The sequence below is a fragment of the Erinaceus europaeus genome, chromosome X (genome assembly GCF_950295315.1).
Source record: "Erinaceus europaeus chromosome X, mEriEur2.1, whole genome shotgun sequence".
Classification (NCBI taxonomy): Eukaryota; Metazoa; Chordata; class Mammalia; order Eulipotyphla; family Erinaceidae; genus Erinaceus; species Erinaceus europaeus.
The window spans coordinates 17,262,361-17,288,572 of record NC_080185.1 but is presented as its reverse complement, the minus strand read 5'-3'; the positions used below and the strand labels follow the sequence as shown (position 1 = coordinate 17,288,572).

At 41.8% G+C, this 26,212-nt stretch overlaps 1 protein-coding gene across 3 annotated transcripts in view; it reads right to left on the bottom strand.

Annotated features, from left to right (window-relative positions):
- Positions 1–26,212, bottom strand: part of MCF2 (MCF.2 cell line derived transforming sequence) — a 157,829-nt gene that overhangs the window by 24,736 nt on the left and 106,881 nt on the right. For all 3 annotated transcript variants that reach the window (XM_016190482.2, XM_060183183.1, XM_060183184.1), the window contains 13 exons: positions 25,481–25,672; positions 23,012–23,180; positions 21,311–21,358; positions 19,596–19,633; positions 16,969–17,057; positions 15,183–15,249; positions 13,583–13,698; positions 13,378–13,447; positions 11,096–11,188; positions 5,562–5,654; positions 4,332–4,457; positions 3,371–3,586; positions 110–202 (listed from right to left, as the gene is read on the bottom strand). In XM_016190482.2, the coding sequence (XP_016045968.2) occupies positions 110–202; positions 3,371–3,586; positions 4,332–4,457; positions 5,562–5,654; positions 11,096–11,188; positions 13,378–13,447; positions 13,583–13,698; positions 15,183–15,249; positions 16,969–17,057; positions 19,596–19,633; positions 21,311–21,358; positions 23,012–23,180; positions 25,481–25,672 (1,410 nt within the window). The remainder of the gene's footprint in view (positions 1–109; positions 203–3,370; positions 3,587–4,331; positions 4,458–5,561; positions 5,655–11,095; positions 11,189–13,377; positions 13,448–13,582; positions 13,699–15,182; positions 15,250–16,968; positions 17,058–19,595; positions 19,634–21,310; positions 21,359–23,011; positions 23,181–25,480; positions 25,673–26,212) is intronic.

Below are 26,212 nucleotides of genomic sequence, written 5' to 3'. Positions count from 1 at the left end.
GCAAAAAAGAAAATTAATTTCTATCAATCTATTGACATCTCTAGGGGAGAAAAATGCAGACTTTTGTTTCAGAGGTTATGGTTTCTAGAATGATTTGTCAGTGACCAACCTGGACGATATAAACTTCTTCCTTTCCACTACACCAGATTTCAAATTTGCGGGAATCTCCCTTTACATATTCAGTGATTCCAACTTCATCCATCTACAATATATAAGTCAAAATTTTCATGAGCATTTACTTTTGAATATGGGCTAACATTAAATCTACCCCCACCCTATTCTAAATGAAAGGGAATTTTTCACTAGGGCAAAAATCTTCATTTTATAGTCAAAAAATACAGAATCAGGAATATTATCACAGACTGGAGCAATCAAATGCCTTCACTGAAGAGTGGGAAAAAACTAAAAGTTTTTTCACTGACTCTGAAGTATGTAGTTCAAGCTACATACATCATATTTTTATTTTTTAATTTCCTTATTTTTATTGGATAGAAATAGTCAGAAACTGAGAGGGTAGGAGAGAGAGAGAGGGAGCAAGACAGAGACACCTGCAACCCTACTTCACCATCACTTGCAAAGCTTTCCCCCTGCAGGTGGGGACTGGGGGCTCGAATTTGGGTCCTTCCACACTATAACGTGTGCATGCACCAGCCCCCCATACATCATTTCCATGACTGAAATAAATGTCATACATATGAACTTCTGTCTAGTTCACTGAAATTTGAATCCTGTTCCAAATTAACTGTACACTATGAACCTAATCATCACATCAAATACAGAAGTATTAAGTAATTCATCACCAGTGGAAGGGGTCATCCAATATTAATTTAAATGATGTTTTGCTAATAATCATTTGCCAGCTAAATTAATCTTTGACATTATTACTTATCTCTATAGAAACCACAAGTTAGAAGCATCCAATTTTGGAAGAGGGGAGAACCAGCCAGGTATATAAGGATTCTTTTTATTTCCATCAGTCTAGAAACTTCTCTAGAGAAGAAATACGTGCTAATCTTCCAGAAGATGATGTGACATCTTCTTGTAGCTCGTGAAAGTGGTTACAAATCAATAGGTCTTCCTTCACTTGGGGTTTTGTCTCCATGTGATTGTACAAAGTACACACCCATTTTCTTTCATCCTGTACTGCTAATTGATAAGTTAATTCTATTCAGAGCAATCACTGCCTTGTGCAGAGATTCTCTGCTAGTCTCCTTCTGCCTTCTTTCCTTTCTTTCTATTTCTGCCTAATTACCTAAAGGAACAACTCACTCTTTGCTCGACTGATGAGCCCCCAAATGACCCTAATTAGAGCTGATAAGCTGATAAGTAGTACTAGTGAGAGCCTCAGAGCAAGGAAAAGGATTGTGTCTAGAGAAGAAATGTGACATACTAATGAAAGCTTCTAACATCACCTGGAATGCAGTCAGAAGTCACCTGCAAAATGTCCCAAAATATCCCCATATTTCTATTAAACAGCTCTAACCTACTTTTTGTTAAGCATGAATATTTGAGATAAACAATAATCTTACACTTGGTCTGGTTTGTGCCTTAATAGCATAGTAAGATAGAAAGCACATAGTCTTTAGAGGTCTGGAAGCCAGGGTCCTTCTAAATCATTAGTGGGTATGTGGTCAACACTCCAGAGTCCTCAGAACATTGGAAATGAACCTACCATACAATCCATAAATTCTCCCGGGCAAAGAATATATAAACACACACATATGAAGAGATCTATCAGGGCTAGGCGGTAGCACACCAGGTTAAGCGCATCATCGTACAAAGTGCAAGAACCCGCACAAGGATCCCGGTTCAAGTCCCAGACTCCCCACCTGTGGGGGAGGGTTGCTTCACAAGTGGTAAAGCTGGTCTGCTGATGTATCTACCTTTCTCCCTCTCTGTCTCCCCTCCCCTCTCAAGTTCTCTCTGTCCTATCCAATAAAAAAAAGGCGGGGGGCAATGGCTGCCAGGAGCAATGGATTCATACTGCAGACACTGAGCCCCAGAGATAACCCTGGAGGCAAAATAAACAAATAAAAACAAAACAACTATGCACACCTATGTTCACAGTAACAGTATTTGAAATAGGTTATATATATATATATATATATATATATATATATATATATATATATATATATATATCAGCTCCAACAAATGCTGAAATCTCTTTTGCTACATGCTGAATGGAAAGTGAAGCTATCATGTTAAGTGAGCTAGGTCAGAAGGAAAAGGAAGAATACCAGAGAATCTCACTCATAGGCAGGAGTTAAGAAAGCAAGGAAGGAAAATTACAGGAGGAAACACACTAGCATCAGGCAGTTGCAGATCCCGGGACTCTGAAGTGGGCAGGTGGGTCAGAAACTGAAAGCGGATGGGAAGTAGAGGAAGATGGCAGTTGGTGGAGAGTGTGGTGTGCAGATATCAATCATGGGGAGGGAGACTGTACATATGTGACAACTGCCTTGTAAAATCATTATTTACTCAATAAAGAAAAGTCACATAGTAGGTTAAGAGCTCTGGGATTCATAGACAAAAGTTGAGAAAGAAAAACAGAAGGGGAGACACCAAGCAGAACTTGGACTATGCTTGGTATATTGCACCAACCAAAGTAAAGGACTCGTGGGGGGTTGTCTTTCGTTTCCTGGTGCATGATGGTGGAGGGGGACCTAGGCGGGGGTTAGTGTGTTCTTCAGAAAACAGAAATTTTACACACATACCAACAGTATTGACTGTTAACTGTAAACCATTATTCCCCTCCAATAAATAATTTTTTAAAAGGGGGGGGTAGATATCATAATGGTTATGCAAACAGACTCTAATGCCTGAGGTTCCAAGGTCCCAGGTTCAATCCCCCACACCACTGTTAGCCAGAGCTGAGCAGTGCTCTGGTAGAAAATAGAAATAATAATAACAATAATAATAATAATAATATAAATAAATAAAAAGAAATCAGGTGAATGAGTCGAGTTTTATCAGCAAATACTATGCCCAGTTCATTCATAATTATTACCGTGTGTGTGTTAAGAAAATTTATCTAGAAAGAACTAGACATTAAAAAAAATAATTAAGGGAGCTGGGGGGGTCCTGTCCCATCATTTTGAACTGCAAGGCACTAAGGAGCCCCCTATGGGAGACCTTAGCATGCATGACAAAGGAAAAGAAAGGAGCAGCGAGTGCTCTGTCCTTCTTTGCTCTCATTTCAGAGAAATTCTGACTTTCATGTACGTGTTCTTCTAACGGTGTCATCATCTAGGCAAACTAAAGCTAAGCGCCCAGCCACTGAGGCTGAAAGGCCTACCAACCTCTACATAACAGGACGCCTATCTATGAGAAGCAATATGGCAACGTTACAGGAGGCTGAGCGCCTTACTTTCAAACAGTGCTTGAAGCTGTAGGAAGGGTATCTCTCTTCTCCGCTTTCCGCGCGCCTTTTACAGAAAACAATGGCTTTCTCATACAAGAAGAGGTGCCGCTGCATCGGCTTGAATCTCGCAAAATCCTTCATTTTTGTAGCGCCTTTCTTGTGTCCGATCCAAACGCTGAACGCACTCTGCGTAATCATCCTGCCCAGCTCGTTTAAGTTGCCCTCGAACAGAAAACACAAACTCATTCGTACAAAGCATAGAGACATTCACATGTGCCACTGGCATTGTAGTGCTCTGCTTGAGCTACCAAAACTCTGAAGCATAACGTATAGTTTCAAAGGGAGTATTCAGCATAACGTTTTTACATTAGTGCATGCCATGTGTTTCATATATAATTACTGTGGATGGGGGTCGCAGAAGCCTCCTTTTTCACTTACTTTCTTTACTTTGGGATTTGACAAAGCTTTACAAAGGAGAAGACTAGGGGGGTATAATTTCACACCCGTACACAGTGTGTGCAAGTGCTCCAAAGCCCCCTCCTTTCCCCTGGCTTCCTGTGTCACGCTGGAGGTATCTCAATTCTGATTGGTGAATGGCATCTACCAGTCTAAGTTTCTCCACTGGGTGGCGCTAACTCAAAAGAGTTGATTTCTTCTACTCCGCCCCCTTCTATCTTTATCTTAGACTAGGACAAGTAGCAGGGATAATAGGCCTCCTCTGAAGACCCAAGCATTCCTTCAAGCAAGATCTAAACTGCTGGGACAAGAGAGACAAGGAGAATGTTGCAAATCTACTTGGCTGCCAGTTGATCTAAAGCCAATTCTTTACTTAGCATTAGTGAAAAAAATGCTGACATTCAGAACTCTGCCTGCCTCTTCTCTTTTGTGAGTGTGATCCAAGAGAGGAAAAAAGGGACGGGAGCATGCTTACCCACTAGAACTGCTGCCATCATAAAAATCTACTTACAATATAGCCATTTATTGCAATCTGATGCATAGAATCATTAACTGACTTGAGTATATCCAACATTGTGTCAAGTGCCTCCTTTAATTGGTCATATCCTTCACAGCCTTGGCTATATTTTAATAGCTCCTATAATTAGAAACCAGGAACTGAGTTTAGTGTTTGATATCAGTAGCAGGATAAAAATGAATACAGTTTTTGGCTAACAGGCTTTCAAGGAGGAATCCAAAGATAACCTCACTTTTTAAGAGTAGTTTCTTTCGGGAGTCGGGCTATAGCGCAGCGGGTTAAGCGCAGGTGGTGCAAAGCACAAGGACCGGCATAAGGATCCCGGTTTGAACCCCGGCTCCCCACCTGCAGGGAAGTCGCTTCACCGCTTCACAGGCGGTGAAGCAGGTCTGCAGGTGTCTATCTTTCTCTCCTCCTCTCTGTCTTCCCCTCCTCTCTCCATTTCTCTCTGTCCTATCCAACAACGACAACAACAATAAAACAACAAGGGCAACAAAAGGGAATAAATAAATAAAACAAATATAAAAAAAGAAATGAGAACACCAGACATCACTCTGTTGCATGTGCTTCCAGGAACTGAACTCAGGACCTCATGCTTGAGAGTCCGGCACAATATCCACTGCGCTACCTCCTAGACCACAGAGATCAGGTATTAAAAGCACTGATATACTGATTTTGGTCCTCTATGTATATATACCATTTTGTTTTACCCATAATGTATACCATAAAACATTCTGGAAATAATTTTATAACAAGTTATGCTGCATGTATATACTTAGCACAACATTTTAGTAAGCTTTTACCATTACATGAAGGCATGTGCCATCTTCGTCTTTTCTTTTTAAAGACTCAGAGTGAAATTGTCACTTTGAGATGCTATGTTGAGTAACAGTCACTTCAGCAAAACGTAGTCTCCAAGCATGAAGAAAATGTTTTTAATTCTTCACAGTAATAAAAGCTCTGTAAACATTCTACAAATATTGTGCAATTTGTAGGGATAATTAAATAATTACAAAAATGCCAGAGTCTGGGGTATACATCTCTGCCTCAGGTACTTGTACCACTAATGAATAGAGAGATTGATTCCCTACCCAACTCCAACCATCCCAGTCACTGAGTCTACCACCCATTTCTAGGGCTTTTCACTCAGCTATTTCTTCTTCAATAGCTCTGACACCTCTGACCCTAGAGGTAAAGAAAGAACTAACGGCTTCATATAATTACCTTCAGCAGCAACTGGTATTTGGTGATTCGTTGTACTGGCTTGAGCAAGTACGAATCCAGACCAAGTCTATGCTTTAATTTGCGCTGACATTCCTGTCGTTAAAATACAGACGTTGGTCAATTTAAGTTAAGACACATTCCTGTGAAAATGTCACACAGTCACTGATTAGATCTAATGCCTACATAGTTCTTACATCTCAAGGAAAAATTACCAGAAAAAACTCACTGCTAAGGACGGGGGAGGCAGCATAATGGTTATGCAAACAGACTCTCATGCCTGAGGTTCCTAAATCCCAGGTTCAATCCCCCATACCACCATAAACCAGAGCTGAGAAGTGCTCTGGTGTTTCTCTCTCTCTCTCTCTCTCTCTCTCTCTCTCTCTCTCTCTCTCTCTCTCTCCAAAATAAAATAAGTAAAATTTAAAAAAAAATTTTTTTAACTCACTGCTACATATGGTCGGCAAATCTGAATCACTACAGTAAACATCATTTCAAGGAGTTGAGAGGTAGACAATTCCATAACTTGAAAAACTAAAAGGGGTTTGCAATGTTTTTAATTTAAAACAAAAAGGCTTTGCCTATATGTTCACACCGACATGGAAAGCTTAAAAGGTAAGAAAGGAAAGTATGACTATGAATGAATGTGATTAAAGCCTTCTCCAATATAGCCAGGAAAATCAAGAAAAGTTTCAGCTTCGTAGACCAAGATCCAGAAAAACAAATAGGTCATACTGAATATAAATCAGACCATGTTTAATAGGTGTTTTCTTTATATACCATAAGAAAAATACAGTCCTCACCAACTTGTGCTATATTTCATCTGATTCTTGTCTCACTGCCACCATAAATATATCCTCATGACTCTGGGTCCTGGGAAAATTGTAGGACCCATAATTAGGGAGAGATAACTGGTCAAGACAAAAATGTTCATATAGAAAGTGCAGGATATGGAGGAGGAGAAACTATACCTGTGTAAGGTCCAGGACCATCTACTGGATATAGATATAAAAAGCCAATATACCTTCTGCACCCCATCAAGAATTGTCATCCGTACTCAGGGGGATAAAGAATAGGGGACCTTTCAATGGAGGGGATGGTACATAGAACTCTGATGGTGGGAAGTGTATGGAACTGTGCCCCTCTTATCTTACAGTCTTATTCATCATTATTACATCAATAATAAATACATTTTTTAAATTCAATACACAATCAAATTCAATCACCAACTTACAGTAAAGATGGTATGCTGATGTACATATAGATATAGAGGTAGAGATATAGAAGTATTAAAAAAAATAGGGATGGTGCAAAGCACAAGGACCAGCATAAGGATCCCGGTTCAAGCCCCTGGCTCCCCACCTGCAGAGGAGTCGCTTCACAGGTGGTGAAACAGGTCTGCAGGTGTCTGTCTTTCTCTCCTGCCTTTCTGTCTTCCCCTCCTCTTTCCATTTCTCTCTGTCCTATCCAACAATGACGACATCAACAACAACAATAATAACTACAACGACAATGAAAATAAGGACAACAAAAAGGGAAAATAAATAAATATTTAAAAAATAGGGAGTTTGGCGGTAGCGTAGTGGGTTAAGTGCACGTGATGCAAAGCACAAGGACCGGCGTAAGGATCCTGGTTTGAGCCCCCGGCTCCCCACCTGCAGGGGAGTAGCTTCGCAGGACGTGAAGCAGGTCTACAGGTATCTATCTTTCTCTTCCCCTCTCTGTCTTCCCCTCCTCTCTCCATTTCTCTCTGTCCTATCCAACAACGACGACATCAGTAACTACAACAAAAAGGAAATAAATAAATAAATAAATAAATATTAGATATAGATATGTGTATTTTGCTCACCCTACTAATCAAACCCAATTAATATGCTGTAAAAGGCATTCTTTTTTCTGCAAGGCAAAACCCCAAGTCAGAAAGACTACAGAGAGGGTGGTGCACCTGGTTGAGCATGCATGTTACCATGTACAAGGACCCAGGTTTAAGCACCCAGTCCCCATCTGCAGGGGGAAAACTTCACAAGTGGAAAAGCTAGGGCTGCAGGTGTCTCTCTGTCTCTCTCCCTCCCGCTTCCCTCTTCATTTCTGGCTGTCTCTATCCAATAAATAAATAAATAAATAAATAAATAAATAAAATTTAAAAAACTTTAAAAAGACTACAGAGGAGAAAACAACAACAACAACTAAAAGCTGAAAACCACGCTGCTAAATAGTAAACAGCTGGCTGCCTTGGACAAAAAAAAAGTGAACTTCAAATTGGCAGAAGAAACCGCCTGGAAATAACTCATTTATAGCACAAAACATCTTCCCCCTCTCCTCCACAAAGACTCCAGAGTTAGGGAGGTCAAATCCCCCTGAAATTGGGTGATGGAAAGGGGGAGTTCAAAAAAGATGACTGTGGAAACTGCTTCTAAGATTTTGTGAGAACTATGGTGGTTATCTTTGGGAGGCGGGAGGGTGGAGACATATTAGTGAGTCAAAATTGATTTACAAAATTCCAAGATAATGACGGGTATAATTCCATACCCTTCCCACCACCAGAGTCCTACAGTTCTCCCTAGGTCACAGATATGAGTTGACTTTATATCTGTAACTATCTGTCTATATCTATATCTACATGTTTTTGTCCATTTATTTCTATGGTCCTGTCTTCACTGCCTTTCAAAGTCACCCCTACACCTATTACTGCCTCTGAGTGGCTGTCCCTTTTTCCTCTTGTCTCTCAGATCAGAGGAATAGTGCCTGGATTCCTCTAGTGTTTTCCAGATTTGTTTCCCTTTCAATGATGATATAAAGACAAGATTCCTACTGACAAACGTGTCAGGTCCTGGAGGGATTGGGTCTCATATAGCTCTGGTCATCTTCCCCTATCTTTTTTCCCTTTGGGAGTATGGATCAAAGTTGTTTTTTTTTTTGGGGGGGGGGGGTTACAGTAACAAGGAGTTCTGGCTTCTGTAACTGTTTCTCCGCTGGACATGGATGTTACCAGATTGATCCATTATCCCACCCCCACCCTGGCCTGTTTCTATCTTTCCTAGTGGGGTAGGGCTCTGGAGACTTATACCCCACTATTAATCACGAATTTAAAAATGAAAGAAAAAAAGCTCAAGCAAACAAACAAAAAAATAGCCATAAACTTCATATGGATAAGAGAAGATATTGTGGGAGTCGGGCGGTAGCACAGCGGGTTAAGTGCTCATGGCAGAAAGCACAAGGCCCTGCTTAAGGATCCCGGTTGGAGGCCCAGCTCCCCACCTACAGCAGAGTCGCTTCACAGGTGGTGAAGCAGGTCTGCAGTTGTCTGTCTTTCTCTCCCCTTCTCTGTCTTCCCCTCCTCTCTCCATTTCTCTCTTGTATCTAACAATGATGATATTAATAACAATGGAAAATAATAAGGGCAACAAGAGAGAAAATAAATAATTTTTTATCTTTAAAAAATAAATAATAAATAAAAAAGAGAAAATATTGAATTCATGGCGGGGGAAGGGAGGGGTTCTAGAGAAAGAAGTGTTGAGAGAATAAGAAAAAATAGAGACTCTTTCAAAGTTTTAACATGGCTGAAACAAAACCCTCAATAGGATTCCAAAGAAAATCAAATTCATAGAAATGGAGTAATAGACCAAGAGTCAAGGAAATAGAAAAGAGAACAATAATTTGAGGCTGGATCCCAAATACCAACCACTGAGGCCACAGAAATTCCAGAGAGAATGGGAACAACTGTGTGGCACAAAATATTTTAAAAGCATGTAAATTTGGACAAGAGACTGTAACTTCAAAGAGATCATCATGAGACCAGCACAATGGATGGAAGGAGGACCAACAGCAGTATAGATTTCTCAGCCCTGGGTCTAAAAGAAGTTCCTGAGAATTCTCAGAAAGAAGACACAGATCAAAATGGTGGCCAGGGAGATGGTTCAATGGATAGACACATTCCTTGCTGTGTGAGACCTCAGTTTGTTCTCTAGCACCACATATTGGGCTATCAGAAAAGTCGTGGTACATTTTTTTTCTGTATAAAAATATAGTATGACTTTTTCAACAACCCAATAAATGCAACCACCTCTCCCCCTTCTCAAAAGAAATCTTTAAAATATCAAAATGCAATCAGATTTCTTTTTTTTTCCTTTATTTTTTGCTTTGGTGGCAGCACTCCAAATCCACTACTCCTGGCTGGCAGTCAGTTTTTCCTTTTATTTGATAGGACAGGGAGAAATTGAGAGAGGAGAAGAGGAAAGAGAGAGAGAGACCTGTAGGCCTGCTTCACCACTTGTGAAGCATCTCTGCTGCAGGTGGGGAGCAGGGTCTCAAACCCAGGTCCTTCCACAGGTCCTTGCACTTAGTGCTACATGCACTTAAACAGGTGCGCCACTGCCCCCCCACCAGCTTTCTCAAAAGTAAGACAGAAGCTAAGAGACAATGAAGCAAATCCTTTCAAAATTCTGAGGAAGCTTATTCTTTTTTAAATCCTTATTGATTGGATAGAGACAGCCAGAAATCAAGAGGGATGGGGAGACAGAGAGGGAGAAAGAGAGACACCTGCATCCCTGCTTCACCACTTGGAAAACTTTCCCCATTCAGGTGGGGACTAGGGGCTTGAACCCGGATCCTTGCTCATTGTAACATGTACACTCAACCAGGTAAGCCACCACTGGACCCTCTTTTCTTTTTTAATTGGGGGGATTAATGGCTTCCAGTAAACAGTTGTGGATACATGGGTTAAGTGAAGTAGATTATTTCTTAGGTGGACATATATGCCCAGCCAGGCTACCAATCAAGTGTGAGAGGAGAAGCCACTTACAGAAACATAAGCTTGCAAAAACTTCCACCTGCCAGACAGAATTACTCCATCAAAGTACTGGAGGATACGGCTCACCAAACAAATGAGTCAATCCAAGAGGAGGAAGCTGGAGACACTATGCTACAGACAGGGAAGCCAAACCCCGAAGTGATATTCACCAAGATCCCCGGATAAAAGAAAAAGCTGGACAACAGGTCTGGGGAGTCTAACTGAGCAAGTTAGAAGACCCCCAAAAAATTCATTTAAGATGATCAAACTCAGAGAAAACATAATGTGTTAACACTACATAGAGGAAAGAACTATGTAGCTCTATCAAGGAGTTTAGGGTCCTGTGCACAGCAATAGTGGAGTATGGAAAGGGGAAGACAGGCCAACTTTCCTCTCCCATGGCAGGAAATAATACAAGCATGTCACTTGGGGATATGGAGGGAAAGTCCCAAACATAACCTCCAAAGCTGGAAGGGGTTCCCTCTGAAGAGCAGCATATCAGAGAGAGAGAGAGAGAGAGAGAGAGTGTGTGTGTGTGTGTGTGTGTATGTGAGCGTGCGCACGCGCATTTTGAGAACCTGCGTGTGTTTTGAGAAGTTCCAATTCTTCTTCAATTGAACCCTAGCTATATATCTGCCTAGCTATCCATCTACAGTTATCTAAATAACCGTAGAAAGTATATTAACAAATAAGAAATGTCCCAGTATCTCCCCAAAAGGATAGAATTTTACTTGTATAACGACCATACCTGGAAAAAGGCACATTCTGAATACTTCTTCCAAATCAACTCCGATCTGGGTTTATTCTGACAATATAGTGCATACATCTGGAAATCATCTTTCTGTGATAAAAAGGAAATTTGAACATATTACCACCTTGTGCACCTCTCATTTCTTCATCCAGAATGGCTGAGCAAGAATGAGTGTGGCCACGTATTCTGAGGACTGTGGCCTAAAGGGCTGGTACTGGGCTGGCTGGAGCCCTGTTTGGCTTTGGAGACCAGCAGCCCTCTGTCAGACTCAGTGCAGGGACACATGGATATCTGACTATTTCAACAACTTCCATTGATCAAGTTTGAGAATAAGAGGGGGAGAAAAAAAATTCTTTGTAGGAACTCTAGAAACAGACCTTTTTCCTCTTGCTGAGCTAATCAAGTAGCAAGAAATACGCTCTATTAGTTTCTTTTTTTTTCTTTTTTTTTTGTTGTTGTTGTTTTTTGCTATCGCTGGGGCTTGGTTCCTAAACCATAAATCCACTGCCCTGGTGGCCATCTTTTTTTCATTGTTGTTGCTGTTGCTACTGTTGTTGTGGTTGGATAGGACAGAGAGAAACTGAGAGAGATGGGGAAGACAGAGAGGAGAAGGAGGGAGAGAGAGAGAAAGAAAGAGAGGGAGAGAGATCTGCAGACCTGCTTCAACACTTGTGTAGCAACCCACCCCCCTGTAGGTGGGGAGCCGGGGCCTCTAACCAGGATTCTTGTGCTTTGTAATATGCGTGCTTAACCCAGTGGCTACCGCCAGACCCCTCCTCTATTAGTTTCTTAGTTCCTTAATGAGTGACCTTGAAACTAACTTCCAAGGTCCTTGGGTCATCAGTGGTATATCATCATGGCATCATAACCATGCTAGTCCATGGGATTTGAGCTGTCTTTGAACTTCATTGAATGTGTCTCCATACTCTTTAACATTCTCTGTATAGAAAAGCCTCATAACTCTTTACAGAGTCATCTCTTCTACAGTCACTATTCATGCCTCTAGTCTATATAAGATGCCCCTCTTCTCAGTTCCTATAGAATCATTTATATGTCTCAAACACACACACACACACACACACACACACGTCAACTGTACACACTAGCTCCCGTTTTGTTTTGTTTTTTCTATGTGAGCAGTCTTGAGCTTGGTATGCACACTGCCTAGCACAGTGTTTGACACATAGTAGGCGTTCGACAAGTGGCTGTGGAATAAATGAGCATATTAACAGGCAAAAATTAAACCACTGTTGGTCGCCAAGAACTGTGTGAACCTTATTAGCAATGCAAAGATACATTGCTAATATGTATATGGAAGGATATGGAAGGTGCTTCAAAGAGTCTTCCCCCTGGCTACAGGGACTTTATACACTGTGCAAACATAAAGTGTCCAGTGAGGAACAGAGACTAAGTGCTGAAGGAGGCCAAAGGAAAGACAGCCTACTCAAGGAAGCTCAGGGAAGTCAAAGAAGAGGAGAGTTTAAAGTTGGGATTGCTTGATAAACTTAATGTCAAGCTGGTCTTTCCTAACCCTTTCTTTTTTTTCATTCCTTAAGCACTTTATGGGATTTTTTAAAAAATGCATTTGAAAGCTTTCGATGGTCACTTCTATCAAACTGACACTCAAACCAAGTCAAAACTAATCTTCCAGGAAGAGAAGGAACTAGATTAGCAGAGAACATTCTACAAGAAAGTTCTAGTGGAGGAGAGTGTGACTTAAAATGGCTAGGACGTAGAGTGTACTAAGTTCATTCTTTGGACAGGGAAAAGCCAGTCAGGCTGAATGATCTTGTGGAATAGAAAGAATACACAACTAACTCTCCGCTGTGCAGAGTTACTATGGTAGCATGGATAGCTGGTAGAAATCCACAGTGTATTTAAGTCTAAACCTCTGCATGAAATAAAAGGGAAAAGCAGGTATCACTCTTGCTAGAACTTCCAGTGATCAAATAACAGGGGTCCGAACATGATGCCAGCTCTCGGCATTCCATTCCCAGGATGGCCCCTGGATTCCTGGGATCATGTAGGGGTCATGGTCACCAACTGAGCATCTGAAACATTTGATACCACCCCACTGAATACAATGGTGATGTGCATTCGATTCTGTAATGAGACTCAATTCAGCCTTGAGTACTTGCTGGAGTAACAGCTCTCCTTCCAAAACATAAAGACGTGAAAAAATAACCCCTACCTTGTCTCTAAATATGCCCTTATAAAACAAGTGTCTGTTTCAGTGGACCACATTTAGAAAATTTTTTTCAAGTAAAAACTTAACTGACCCTTTCCAGAAAGCAAGGTCCCACTCTTTCCGGAGCATGAAGACAATTTTCCAGACTGTCCAGGAAAATGCTGCAAAAATTTCAGAGAAAAAAAAAAAAAAGAAGGAGAAGAAGAAGAAGAAAACGTTTTAGGTGGCATCTATTAACTTGGTCAAGAACTCTTTACAGAATATGATAATGAAAAATCAATTCAGTAATTACATACTTGTTATGGAATTCATATATTTCTGCCATATTTCCAAAGAGAACATCCTTTTTATTTCTCAGGAGAGGTGGCATAAGTTCAAACATCTCTGGGTTATCCATTTCAGCCATGTAGCCCTACCCAAAACAAAGACATGGATTTATTTTTATTTTTTTATTTTTTTAAGTTTTATTTGAGGTTAATAGTTACAAGGTTGTATGATGCCAATGTATAGCCCCACACCATACCCACCACCAAAGTTCTGGATCCCCACCCTCCCAAAGATAACCACCAGAGTTCTCATAAGTCTTACAGTTTGTTTGCTTCTGCTTTGTTAGGATTAATTTTTTTTCTTGGCAAGTTCATATAAATCAGATCTCTAGACTCCACATATGAGTGAAACTATCTGGTAGTTGTCTTTCATCTCTTTACTTATTTTTTCACTGGCCACACCACCCTGAACACACCTCATCTCATTTGAATTTTATTTTATTTTATTGCCTCCAGGGTTATTGCTGGGGCTCAGTGCCTGCACTCCGAGTCCACTGCTCCCGGAGGCCATTATTCCCATTTTGTTGCCCTTATTGTTGTTGTTATTGTTGCCATTGCTGTTGTTGTTGGATAGGACAGAAATTAAGAGAGGAGGGGAAGAAGAGAAAGACACCTGCAGACCTGTTTCACTGTCTGTGAAGTGACCACCCTGCAGGCGGGGAGCCGTGGCGGGGGGGGGGGGAGCTCGAACCAGAATCCTTATTCCAGACCTTGTGCTTCACGCCCTGTGCACTTGACCCGCTGAGATACCGCCTGGCCCCTTGAATTTATTTTTAAAACATTTACATCAACATTTAACTGGGTCACCAGAGGTAGAAGCCAGGCTGGCAGAATGTATAGCTGACGGGTAAGGCAAGCTGCCTGTTTTCACACCCAAAGCTTCTGCTTCCCAAAGCAATTCATTGCTGTCTATTTTGAAGACAGGAGAAAAGCAAAAGCATGGTTTTTATACTCAAGACGTAGAGGCAGCTCTTTGGCCTTTAGATTAACTTAGAGCATAGGGGGAGGAAAAAGAGATCACATGTGAAAAAACCAGATCACATGTGATTAAGTTCTCCTTAACAGAGACAGTTCACCTGGGAAGACACCTGATGTGTCAGGTGTGGGATCCAGGCTTGAGCCCAGCACCCACCACAATAGAGGAAATTCTATCTCTTTGTCTCTATCCCTCTTTCTGAAAAAGTCAGCTTAAAGCAGGGAAGCCCTGGCAGCACCATAAATTCATACAGAATAAGCTGGCAACAAGTCTGAATGACTAATACTATGACATTTGCATCAAATGTGTGCTGGGCTGGCCAGTTTGGATTTGCTCCATCACAACCTCAAACTAGTGCCCTGGGACTAGTGTGGCAATCCACTACCTGAATACAAGATCACCTGATTCTCTTCCATAACAAATTCTGAATCTACAAGTCTGACTCCTCAGGGAGAGCCCAAATATGAACATTTAAGAAACCTGGGGCCTCAGGAGAAATACCCTCCCTGACAAGTCGCAAAGAGGACACTTGCAGATGAAAGTAGCAGGGGAGGGTTGGGAAAAGGTGGGAGAAAATACTACTGAGTCACTTACCAGCAGAACAGTAAAGAGTTCGTGGACATACACCCTCTCTGTCTGTACCAGCTCATTCAGGACGTGGCTAAAATCAAACAACCATGATAATTAGTTATTTTGCTGGTTTCGGATGGAATCGCAAGATTTTGATGGCTATCGCTGGCAGTTGTCTGTGGTGACACTTGTTGGTGCACAGGAACTACCAATGATTTTGGTTTTATCAAGATATAAAATTAGGTCTACTGACTTCTAAAATAAGCACCACCTACAAGATTCTTTAAAATACATTTAAAAGATAGAGGAGGAGGGTTCAGGACTTGTTTTTAAATAAAAAAATTTTTTCACTCTAACTCACTAAATTTAAGATCAATTTAGCAAAGAATTCCAAAAAAAACTATTCTTAAAATTGTGGATTTTTTTAAAGCACATTTCTGAGCTAGAATTCCTTCCTTTTCTCTCTGGGAGGACAAAAAAAAGGTAATAGCATCTCAGGTACAATTTTTCCCAGTAATGAATTTCCAGGACAAGAAGTAGTTTTACTCTAAAAGACTGGCTGCTTACAATTCTGATATAATATATAGAGTGGATAATTGGGAGGCCAGGAAGTGGCACAGTGGGTTAAGCGTACATAGTGCGAAGCTCAAGGACCCTCGTAAGGATCCCTGTTCAAGCCCCCAGCTCCCCACCTGCAGGGGGGTTGCTTCACAAGCAGCAAAGCATGTCTGCAGGTGTCTCTCTATCTCTCTTCCCCTCCTCTCTCAATTTTTCTCTGTTCTATCCAATAAAAATGAAAAAGGGCCGCCAGGAGCAGTGGATTCATAGGACTGACACCAAGCCCTAGGGACAACTCTGGAGGCAAAAAAGGAGGGGGGGATATTTGAATGTGTAAAATCTTAACAGAAGGTGATGACAGTAGGGAAAACCATAGATTGACATCTATAAATGAATATTAACTATCTACACAATGCTATCTTTCTGAAACACTGTCCCTTTTATTCTGGTCTTTTAGAAAACCCTAGCTCATTTTCTTTGAATCAGTTCCAGATTTGCCACACCTCATCTAGTGCATTATTGTTGTTGTTGTTGTTGTTGTTGTTGTTGTTAGCAACTCAATAGTGATTTACACGATGATAAGATAATTGGGGAAGAATTCCACACACCACTCTGGCCACCTCAGTTCTGTGCCCCCCCTCCTCTACAACAGTAACCACTATAGTTCTCCCAAAGTCCTACAGAAGAGTTGGCTTTTTTTTCTCACTTCAAGTTCATTTCTTTTAGTTCTCTCTTTTTTTAATTTTCCTCTAGGGTTATCACTGGGGCTCAGTGCCTGCACTACATATCCACTCCTCCTGGAGGCCATTTTTTTCCATTTTTTTTGTTGCTCTTGCTGTTGTTGTTATTGTTACTGTTGTTGGATAGGACAGAAAGAAATGGAGAGAGATGGGGAAGATAGAGAGGGGGAGAGAAAGATAGATACCGGCAGACCTGTTTCACAGCTTGTAAAGCGACTGACTCCCTTGCAGGTGGGGAGCTGGGGGCTTGAACCGGGATCCTTACACCTGTCCTTATGCTTCACTCCATGTGCTCTTAACCTGGTACACTACCACCCGGCCCCCTGTTTTAGTTCTTTATAATCCACTGATGAGTGAAATCATCATATACTTGCCTTTCACTTCCTTAGCTAGTGCTCTATCATACCAAGGAGAAACCCCATTCTGTGAATGCAAACTCCCCATCTGCCTTAAGCATTAAATCAAAGGCTGCAATAGCTAACTGTTGGCATGAGTATATAGACAAAATATACTTCTTTAAAACATTCAGGCTGTTGTCATTGTCCAAATTGGAAGGTTGGCCCATAGGTCTCTTCTCCTGACAGTCATGCACAACTTCAATCTGAAATGATGAAAATAAAAAGCAAATTAACAACAAGCATAGGTACGATTTCCCTGTAATTAAATCTAGCACAAATTAAGTTACCTCTAGATCCTAACTGTGTAAACTGAAAGAGTAACACTATTATTGTTTTCCAGAAATAACTCTGATATGTAGTAGTGAAAAAATGTTTGGAGCTGCCTATGAGAACAGACCTAAGATACTATTTAGAACTCAATTTATATATTAAATAAGTTTCATCTCTAAAATAGAACAAAAAAAAAAAGATTCCTCTCTGGGTCTTTGGGAACATGAGTCATAGGCAGTTGATTTTGCAGAGAACAAAAGTTTATTCATTGAAGAACCAAAATGGCTTCTCAAGCATAGTGGTTTTTCAAGGAAAATGTTAAAGGGAGTAACATGTGAACCTCAGAATTCACTAATCAAGGATTCATGATGGCACTGGTCATTTCCTGAATGACTTATTGGTAGCAGCATGAACATGGATGACAAGAGGTGCAGAGCCATCCTGAAGTAGCTGTAACTTGACGGTCTCTGACTCTGCCACGTGGTAGTTGTTGACGGACCTCTCTGATCTGACTTATTCTGCAACTTCTTCAGAGCCACTTAGACAGGCTTTCTGAGACAACTCCATGAGATTTGTGATGGCTGCCATTTGAGGTACACTCCAGGAATCCTTTCCAATGCTTCTATCAGAGGACTGAACTTGCAAAAGCCCTAACACACAAGCAAATGCAGCACTGCTTTGTAGCAACTAGAGCCCCGAAAAGCAGCACAGGACCTGTCACCTAAAAAGCAGCCCCGCAAAAGATTGTCCACTTGCTACAAGTCCAAGTTGAGAGGAACAAACGTTTATGGACTACTTTCTATATATTGTGCAGCCACCGTTGTACGTTTGTACATGCTTCGTGCATACCCTATTCTAATCCTTGCCACAATTAAGCAAGTTTAACTCCATTTCAGGGATGGGAAAATCGAGGTTCAAGGAGTTGAATATAGCATAATGGTTATGCAAAAAGCCTTTCAAGCCTAAGACACCAAAGTTCCCAGGTTCAATCCCTAGCACCTCCATAAGCTAGAGCTGAGCAGTGCTGTGTGTTTGGGGAGGGGGGAGATAGGGATAGGAGGAGGGGAATAGAAAACTGAGGTTTAGAGAAGTTGTCCAACAGGGAGGATCAAGGTCACATATCTAATAAGTGATGAAACAAGGAGTAGCCCAGGGCTTACCACCATTATCATGTTCCCTCTTTACGAATGTAGTCTTTCAAGAATGGAAGAATGCTACATATTTTACATGGTTCCTTGTCTATAATTTCTTTCTTTCTCCAGAATAAAAAAAAGCTACAAAGTTCTAATGGTGGGAGTTGTACCCCTCTTATCTTATGGTTTTGTCAATATTTCCTTTTATAAATAAAACAATTTTTAAAATAGAAAAAAAATAACGTAGTCTTTCTTCCTAGCTATGACCATGGAATATGAGTTCAGATCTACCGGGATACAGAGGTTACAAAGGCTCCTGTGCAGACTATGAATAGACATGGGCCCCAGATAAGATCGATGAGGTTTACAGTTAACGGTATGTATATACCTTTCCCATATTTGGGAGCTACTCTCTTCCCTGATCCAGCTTTCTGGTCCTATTTCCAACTCTGACACCATCTCCCCAGATAATACCTTTAGCCCACCTGCATAAGCTGTCAGACTCAGGTAAAATTAGTAAAGTCATGGGCCCCTTGGAATATACCTAAAATAGACTTCCTAGTTTTTTTTTCCCAAAATAGAGACCCCAAATCTCATCTGCTCTATTCTTACTTTTAGGTTCCTAATTATTAAACTATTTATTCTGCTTTATATCTTAATGCTTTTCAGCTACCACTTTGCAGATGCCACCATGGCGCCAACCTGACTTCCCTCAACAGATGACCTCACCCATGTGTCCTAGAAGCCCACCTTACCAGAGCCCTGCCCCACTAAGGAAAAGATAGAAATAGACTGGGAGTGCAGCTCGGAGACCTGAGCGGGGACTTTACATCTATATGAACAGATGCTTTCTGTGAGCCCAGAATAGGGTCCATGTGAAGTTTTTGTCCATGCTTTGTACTCAGAGACTAGCGAGACTGGAATCACTCTTGTAAGATGTCTCCTTTTGTTGAAAGGTGCAACCCAAATTCTAACTGCCCGATGTGGGGGCAGGGGAGAGAGAAGCTGGAACTAGCATGAGTCGTTCTACAGAAATGACTCTGAACTGAAGCCAAGATGTAGGAAAAACAGCTCACGTCCCTGGGGCTGTGCCAGCACTGCAATTAGGCACAACGCAACCACAGCATTTTCTTGTAGATTAAGTAGGCTTTCCAACGCACAATATTGGTTTTAGCAAATTAAAAATACAGTTTAAGTCTCTCCCCCGCCACACACACACACACACACACACACACACACACACACACACACACCCTGCACTGATTCTGCTGCAGCAGCAATAAAGCCAATTTAAAGTGAATGAATGAATGAATGAATGAATGAATGAATGAGACTTACCTTTAGGTTGCTCTGGTTCTGTCTCCAAGTCTTCTTGCCTAAGTAGGGAGAGATGAAAGAAGAATTTCAAGCCAGAAATAGAATCAATACTTTTTTTTAAGAAATGAAACATACATATGTTTATGGACTAATCAGAGGGATTGATAAGCTGCCGTGTGCACGTTAGTATTGTTCAGTCCTGTTAGAGAAAGCCATTGATTGCGGCAGACTCATCCAGATGTTTTCTTCACCTGACTGACCATGATTCACCCACACGCCCTCGCTCTTCAGACATTCACTTCATTGTTGAGCAAGAGCAGAGCTAGGTGTTAGTGCTTGTCATTATTTGCAGAGTGAATCTTTATTCGGATACATAAGCATTTAATCATATGCAGCAAATTGATTAGTGGATCAGAAAGCTTGGAAAAGTCATCTACAGTTAAATGGCAATTTATTACAGCTCCTAACAAGTTGACTCAGCAATTCAACGCCATCTAAGCCCTACATGTGCTACTGATTTTTTTTTTTAATCCTCAAGTCAACACTAACAGGGCCAAGCAGTAGAGCACACAGTACTAAGCACAAGGACCTGGGTTTGAGCTCCCACTCCCTACCTGCACAGGGAATGTCTCATGAGTGGTGAAGCAGGTCTACAGGTGTCTATCTTTCTCTCCCCCCCTCTATCTCCCCTCCCTTCTCAATTTCTCTCTATCCTGTCAAGTTAAAGTAGAAAGAAAGAAAGAAAGAAAGAAAGAAAGAAAGAAAGAAAGAAAGGAAGGAAGGAAGGAAGGAAGGAAGGAAGAAATGGCTGCCAAATACAGTGGATTTGTAGTATAGGCACCAAGCCCCAGCAATAACCCTGGTGGTGGGGGACAACTAACAGTAAGTACTACTTCTCTTGCCAATCAATTGGTAAGTAACTGAAATTGTCATCTGGAGTTGGCGAAGTAACTCACTTGGATTTGCCATGTGTTCATCCCAGTTTCAATCCTGACCCAATTGGTTAGCTATAGATAGCCAGAAATTGAGAGAATGGGAGATGGGGGAGATAGCAAAAAAGACAGAGACACCTGCAGCCCTGCTTCGCCACTCGCAAAGCTTTCCCCTTGTAGGTGGGGACCGGGGGCTCGAACCCAGGTCCTTGCCCAGTGTAAAATGTTTGTTCAACCAGGTGTGCCACCACCAAGCTCACTTATAAAGCAAGTAAGGCAAAATGAACAATGGCGGTGCATTGATGACTCTTTGGTATAACGTGCAGACCATGTGGAAAACAAAGTCATTTATCCATCCATGTGACATTCCTCAGGAAGCTCCTTTCCTCCTTACAAACACACTGGGCAGTCTTAAATTGAACCAAGTCCAAGGTACTTCCAACAAAATACTTTCGCTGTGTATCTATGCTGAAGGAAAGCCTGATTCTTTTCAGCACTGCCAACTACTTTCTCTCTCTCTCTCTCTCTCTCTCTCTGTCTCTCTCTCTCTCTGTCTCTTTCTGAGTGGTCCTTTGATGAAAAAAGGTTGAGAAGCACTATCTATTCTTTCTGTAGTCATTTTCAGGTAATTTTAATCTTGAGGAAAGAATGACTGGTTAGTATTAGTATGGAAGGGAAAAAAAGAATAAGAAAGTTAACTGTAGGCAGAGCGCAAAAATGAACTGTGGTTTGAGATGCCAAGGGGGTTTTCACACGTACACGAACTCAGAAAATGTACTGACAAAAAGTAATAAAGATGGGTACCTTTTATAAAATGTTTACATGCTTGAAAGAAAGAGTATCCAACTCCCACTGCAGAGAGAAAGTGTATGACATTAAGGGCTCAGAAAGGGGGGAAATATGAAATGGCTAAAATAAAGTGTATTTGGGGGTGGAGGTGGACTGAATAGGTCTTAGGCAACAGCTACTGAGGCCTATTCCTCAGCGCAGCTCAACTCAGCTCAGCTTGAGGGCTATCTCTTCAGAAAGTTCCCCAGGAGAACTGAACTTTAAGTGGAACGTAAAGCAAGACGCCTTAGTGAGAGAGATGGAATGGTCTAGTTCATTGAGGACTTCCTATCGTCCAATTGGTTCTCACTTGATCTCACAACCATCAGAACAGACCTTATCATCCCTAGCTAACAGACAAGGCAACTGAGGCTAAATATGGTTAAGTTAACTGCCTATGGTCACAGAACCAGAACATGCAACCAAAAATGTTGCATTTCTGTCATCCTCAGACTCTCAGACCATTTTACTTCTACTCCCATAGCTGTCATCCCTGTCGGTGTGTCTGTGTGTGTGTGGGGGGGGTGTTCCTTTTATTCTTTTTCCTAGTATCTCTTTAGATCCATGTTCAACCATTCACTTAACATAGGACCCCACAGACTAGGTGACTCTCCTCTCAGAAACATCCAGAAGCTGTTAAGAGGACCCTTTGGGGAGGGGGGGTCACAGATTCACCTGATTTCCAGCATAGTTTGATACCACTGTGATGGTGATTGTTTAATCCCATGATCCACAGACAGGAAAGAGATATTGCATGATAAAAATTTATCAACACAAATTAAAAATGAGAAGAGGGACTCAGTAACAGCAAACTATCAGCAAAAGTGTTCTACTTACCTGCACCTATTTTAATAAGGCGGTCCATTCTGTCACCCAAGCCATTCACTTGCTAGAAGCTCACACAAATAACAGTTTAGACAAAGAAGCAGTAAACAGGGAAGAACCAGTTGCACATGGGGAAATGGTCACACTGACTGCTGGGCTCTCATCACCCAGTCCTAGACTGCAGGTAGTCCTCACTTAGTGACAAGGTTCCATTCCTGAAACCTGCTTGATAAAGGAATTTGTCACTAAACAAGGAGCTGCCCCTTACCAGTATTTCAGGCATAATGAAGTGTGTGGACCGTAGGTCAACCACCATTGGAGAGTCTAGTGTCACCTTTGCGTCGTTCGTAAAACATTCTAAATATATTTGGAAATGCTGACTCAATAGCATACTGTCTATTGTACTGTACTCAAAATGGAGGAAATAAATCATGCTATGGGCTACAGAACACAGTGCAAACAGACAGAGCAAACGGGGTGGACTCCTGCCCACCGACCAATTGCAGGAACAAGACTGGAACTGAGAGAGGGGATGCAGATGAGATGCCTGGAACTGAGCCACTGTGCTGCTTCAGCACAGGACCAACCCCTCAGAGAGCTGCTCAGAACTCCGAGTGGCCCATAAACAGGTGGGTCACTCAGAGACAACGAGCTAGATGCCTGAGCACCGTGTGGTAAATTTAATTCTGACTCGGGCCTTGCGCACTGTCATTTGAACATGACCAGTGACCCTTCAACAACATTGCAACTCATCAGGACTGAAAACAATGAATTCTGAATTGACATGTCAAGGCCAAAAGAAAAGGAGAGCAGGGAGAGATGATAGGAAAGGTGAACATGAAATACTTTTACCGTGCTTAGGTGAAAAAAAGGGCACCCGAGATCTGCTGAAATTGTCGGAAGCCACCACAAATGGGATGGGGTTCAGGTGCTTATCAGTGAGGTTCCTGAAACCAGCTTGCTGGTCCGCAAATATGCTTCGGATGTTTTCCAGCTTGAGTTGTACAGTCTGCATTTGAGCCTGCAGGGTTTGTAAGAATTCCATGAGATCATTTCTGAAACGGGGTCATTCCAAATCCCATTATGTTGCTCAAACTCAGTTAAAAAAAAAGTTGAAAGTTAAAAATACAACTAGAAGAAATTTATAAAAGGTACATGAAAAAAAAAAAATCCATGCATTCCTTCATGTAGTCTAGAAAACCAGAAGCTTTAACCCAAACAACTAGAAGAAGAAATATATCAAGCAGTGATGAAACAGGCACCAGCCATCATTGATCAGTTGGGATAACGGCTCGAAAAGAAGGCACATTTGGGGGAGCCAGGCGGCTGGGCACCTGGTTGAGCGCACACGTTGCAATGCACAAGACACAGCTTCAATCCCCCAGTGACCCCAGGGGGAAGCTTCATGAGTGGTGAAGCAGTGCTGCAGGGGTCTTTCTCTCCCCCTCTCATTGTCCCCCCTCAATTTCTCTCTGTCCTCTCAAACAAAATGGAAAAAAGGAAAAAAATGGCCACCAGAAGCAGTGGGTTTTGTTGTGTGGGCACAGAGCCCCAGCAATAAACCTGGAGGCAAAAATATATATATATTGAAAGAAAAGAGAAGACGTGAGAAATGTCACTATCATAGCGCTCCTTTCCATTTTAGCCCATAGCACTGACGGCTCTCCATGTTGTTTGGATGCTTCAAAGCCACTGATGAATCTTATACCTTCCTCCACCCTCTCAGATGATCTGAGGCAGCAAAAGGAAGTTAAGCTTGATGACTTCCAAAGAATCACTTTCTCATTGCCACAGACACACTGCTGATTTTCTGGGCTGGCCTATAAGAAATGCAACTAAGCACAGAATTGGAAGCTACTCCAAACTACCAACCCCGTGGACTGATCAAGAGTCACAAATGCACTTATTTACACAATGGGGAAAGCTTAGCATGACACTACCAACTAAGTGGGACTGAGCTAGTCTATAGTCCTCTACCTGCTAACCTCCACTGTTGCCTGCTTCCCCTCTGCTAAGCAGGCCCAGATCCTTTCTGCATCCTTTCACTGTCCACCTGAGCAGGAAAAAAAAAGCTGGGTCTGGAGGACAGCTGAAAGGGAAGATATCTGGGGCAAAGGGCTCTTGACAAGGACCCAGTATTCCCTTTGGACAGATTCAGGCCATTCTCCAAGGATACCAGAGAAAATGGATGAGAGCTCCTAGTGTGTAAAAAAGTGAAAAGGTGGCATCATGCCTTTTAGGACAAGATGGAACAGTGATGATACTAAGTGAAATTAAGTCAGAAAGTGAACGCCAGGGGCTGAGCAGCAGTGCACCTCGTTGAGAGCACACATTACCATGTGTACAAGGACTCAGGTTCAAGCCTCCATTCCCCACCTGCAGGGGGGAATGCTTCACAATCCTCCACTCCCCACCTGCACACCTTCACAAGCCTCCACTCCCCACCTGCAGGGGGAATGCTTCACAATCCTTGAAACAGGTCTGTAGGTGTCTATCTTTCTCTTTCCCTCTCCATCCTCTTAATTTCTTTCTGTCCTATCAAATAAAATAGAAATTAAGAAAAAGGAAAAAAATGGCTTGGTGGAGAGGTGGATTTATAGTGCTGGCACTGAACCCCAGCAATAACCATGGTGGCAATAAAAATAAAAAGAAATTTAAAAAAAGAAAGTAAAAGTCAACTACCAGATGGTGTCACTCACATGTGGAATATGAATCACTAAAATGACTTGCAAAATAACATTAACCAAACTGATTCGAACACCGTGAAAGCCATGGTGTTTATGGGATGGACCATGGGGGAGTGTGAGGGAGTGTGAGGGTGTCTCTTACACACACAAACACACACAGTATTCTAAAATGTTCTAGTATTGTAGGGGACTGGGAGGTGATTCAACTAGCAAAGCATATGCTTTACTTGCATGATGCCCTTGGTTCAAGCCCCAGCAACAACATGAACAGTACCAATGTAGCTCCATAGATGGTGGAATGATGTCTCTTTGATGACTCTCCCTCTCTCTCTAAATATACTGGGTAAGGGAGGTTTCTCAAAGGCATCATTCATGTGCAAAACTCTCAGTTTACCTCAGATCGTTGTTTGAAAAGCAATTGAAGGCATAGCTACAAAAGGAAACTACTCTTCACTAGATAAGTATAAGTCATTACAGCCTCTGCTGCTGCATAGCTATGAGAGCTCCAGTGCGGACCCGTAGGAGAACTATGTGATTTCAATCTGACTAAAGGCCAGCGGTAGAGTCATCAAACACAGCACAACTACAATTCTAGTTTTCCAAATTCATTTATATGGAAATGAAAGCCTCTCACCTTGAGCTCAGGAGATAAAATCACATCAAACTCATACTCTAGGTTTTCTGGATCATAATTTATAAAAGGCAGAGCCATTTCAAGAAAGTTTTCAATGTCTTGGAGGGCTTTCTCCGCATCTTCTTTAGTCTGGAACTTATCTCTGTCCTGATTAGCTAGAAGATACTCTCCTTCATCACAGCATTGACGGGCCTGGGGTCATACACAGACAGATGAGAAGGGACAGGGGATGGACGGGGATGGACAGGGATGGACAGGGATGGACACACACACACACACACACACACACACACACACACAAACACCATGAATGAAGAAAAAAGAGAAAGATTGGTCATTAAGGGAGGGCCGATGATTCCTGGCTTCTGTGAATCAGAGTTGGTTTCAGAGCTGTTAAAAATAAAGCTATCTGGGTTCTGCCCCCAGAAATCCTGACTCAGGCTCTCCAGACTACAAACCAGGCATGTATATTTTTGCAGGCTTCCAACAGGTATTTCTGATGCCTGGGTGAGGTTGAGAGGTGCTCTGATTTCATAACAAGGGATTTTTTCTGTAGCAGAGGTCTGCCCCATCTCTCAAAAGTAACATTTCAGTCACCTGCTATTTCCCCCAAATCAATGACAGAAACAGGAAACTCCTAGCAAAATGCAAAGTGTAGCATCAGTGCATACTGCTGAGGATCAGGATGAAAGTTCCTTCACCTTAGAAAGAGATGGATTGCAAGATCCTTGC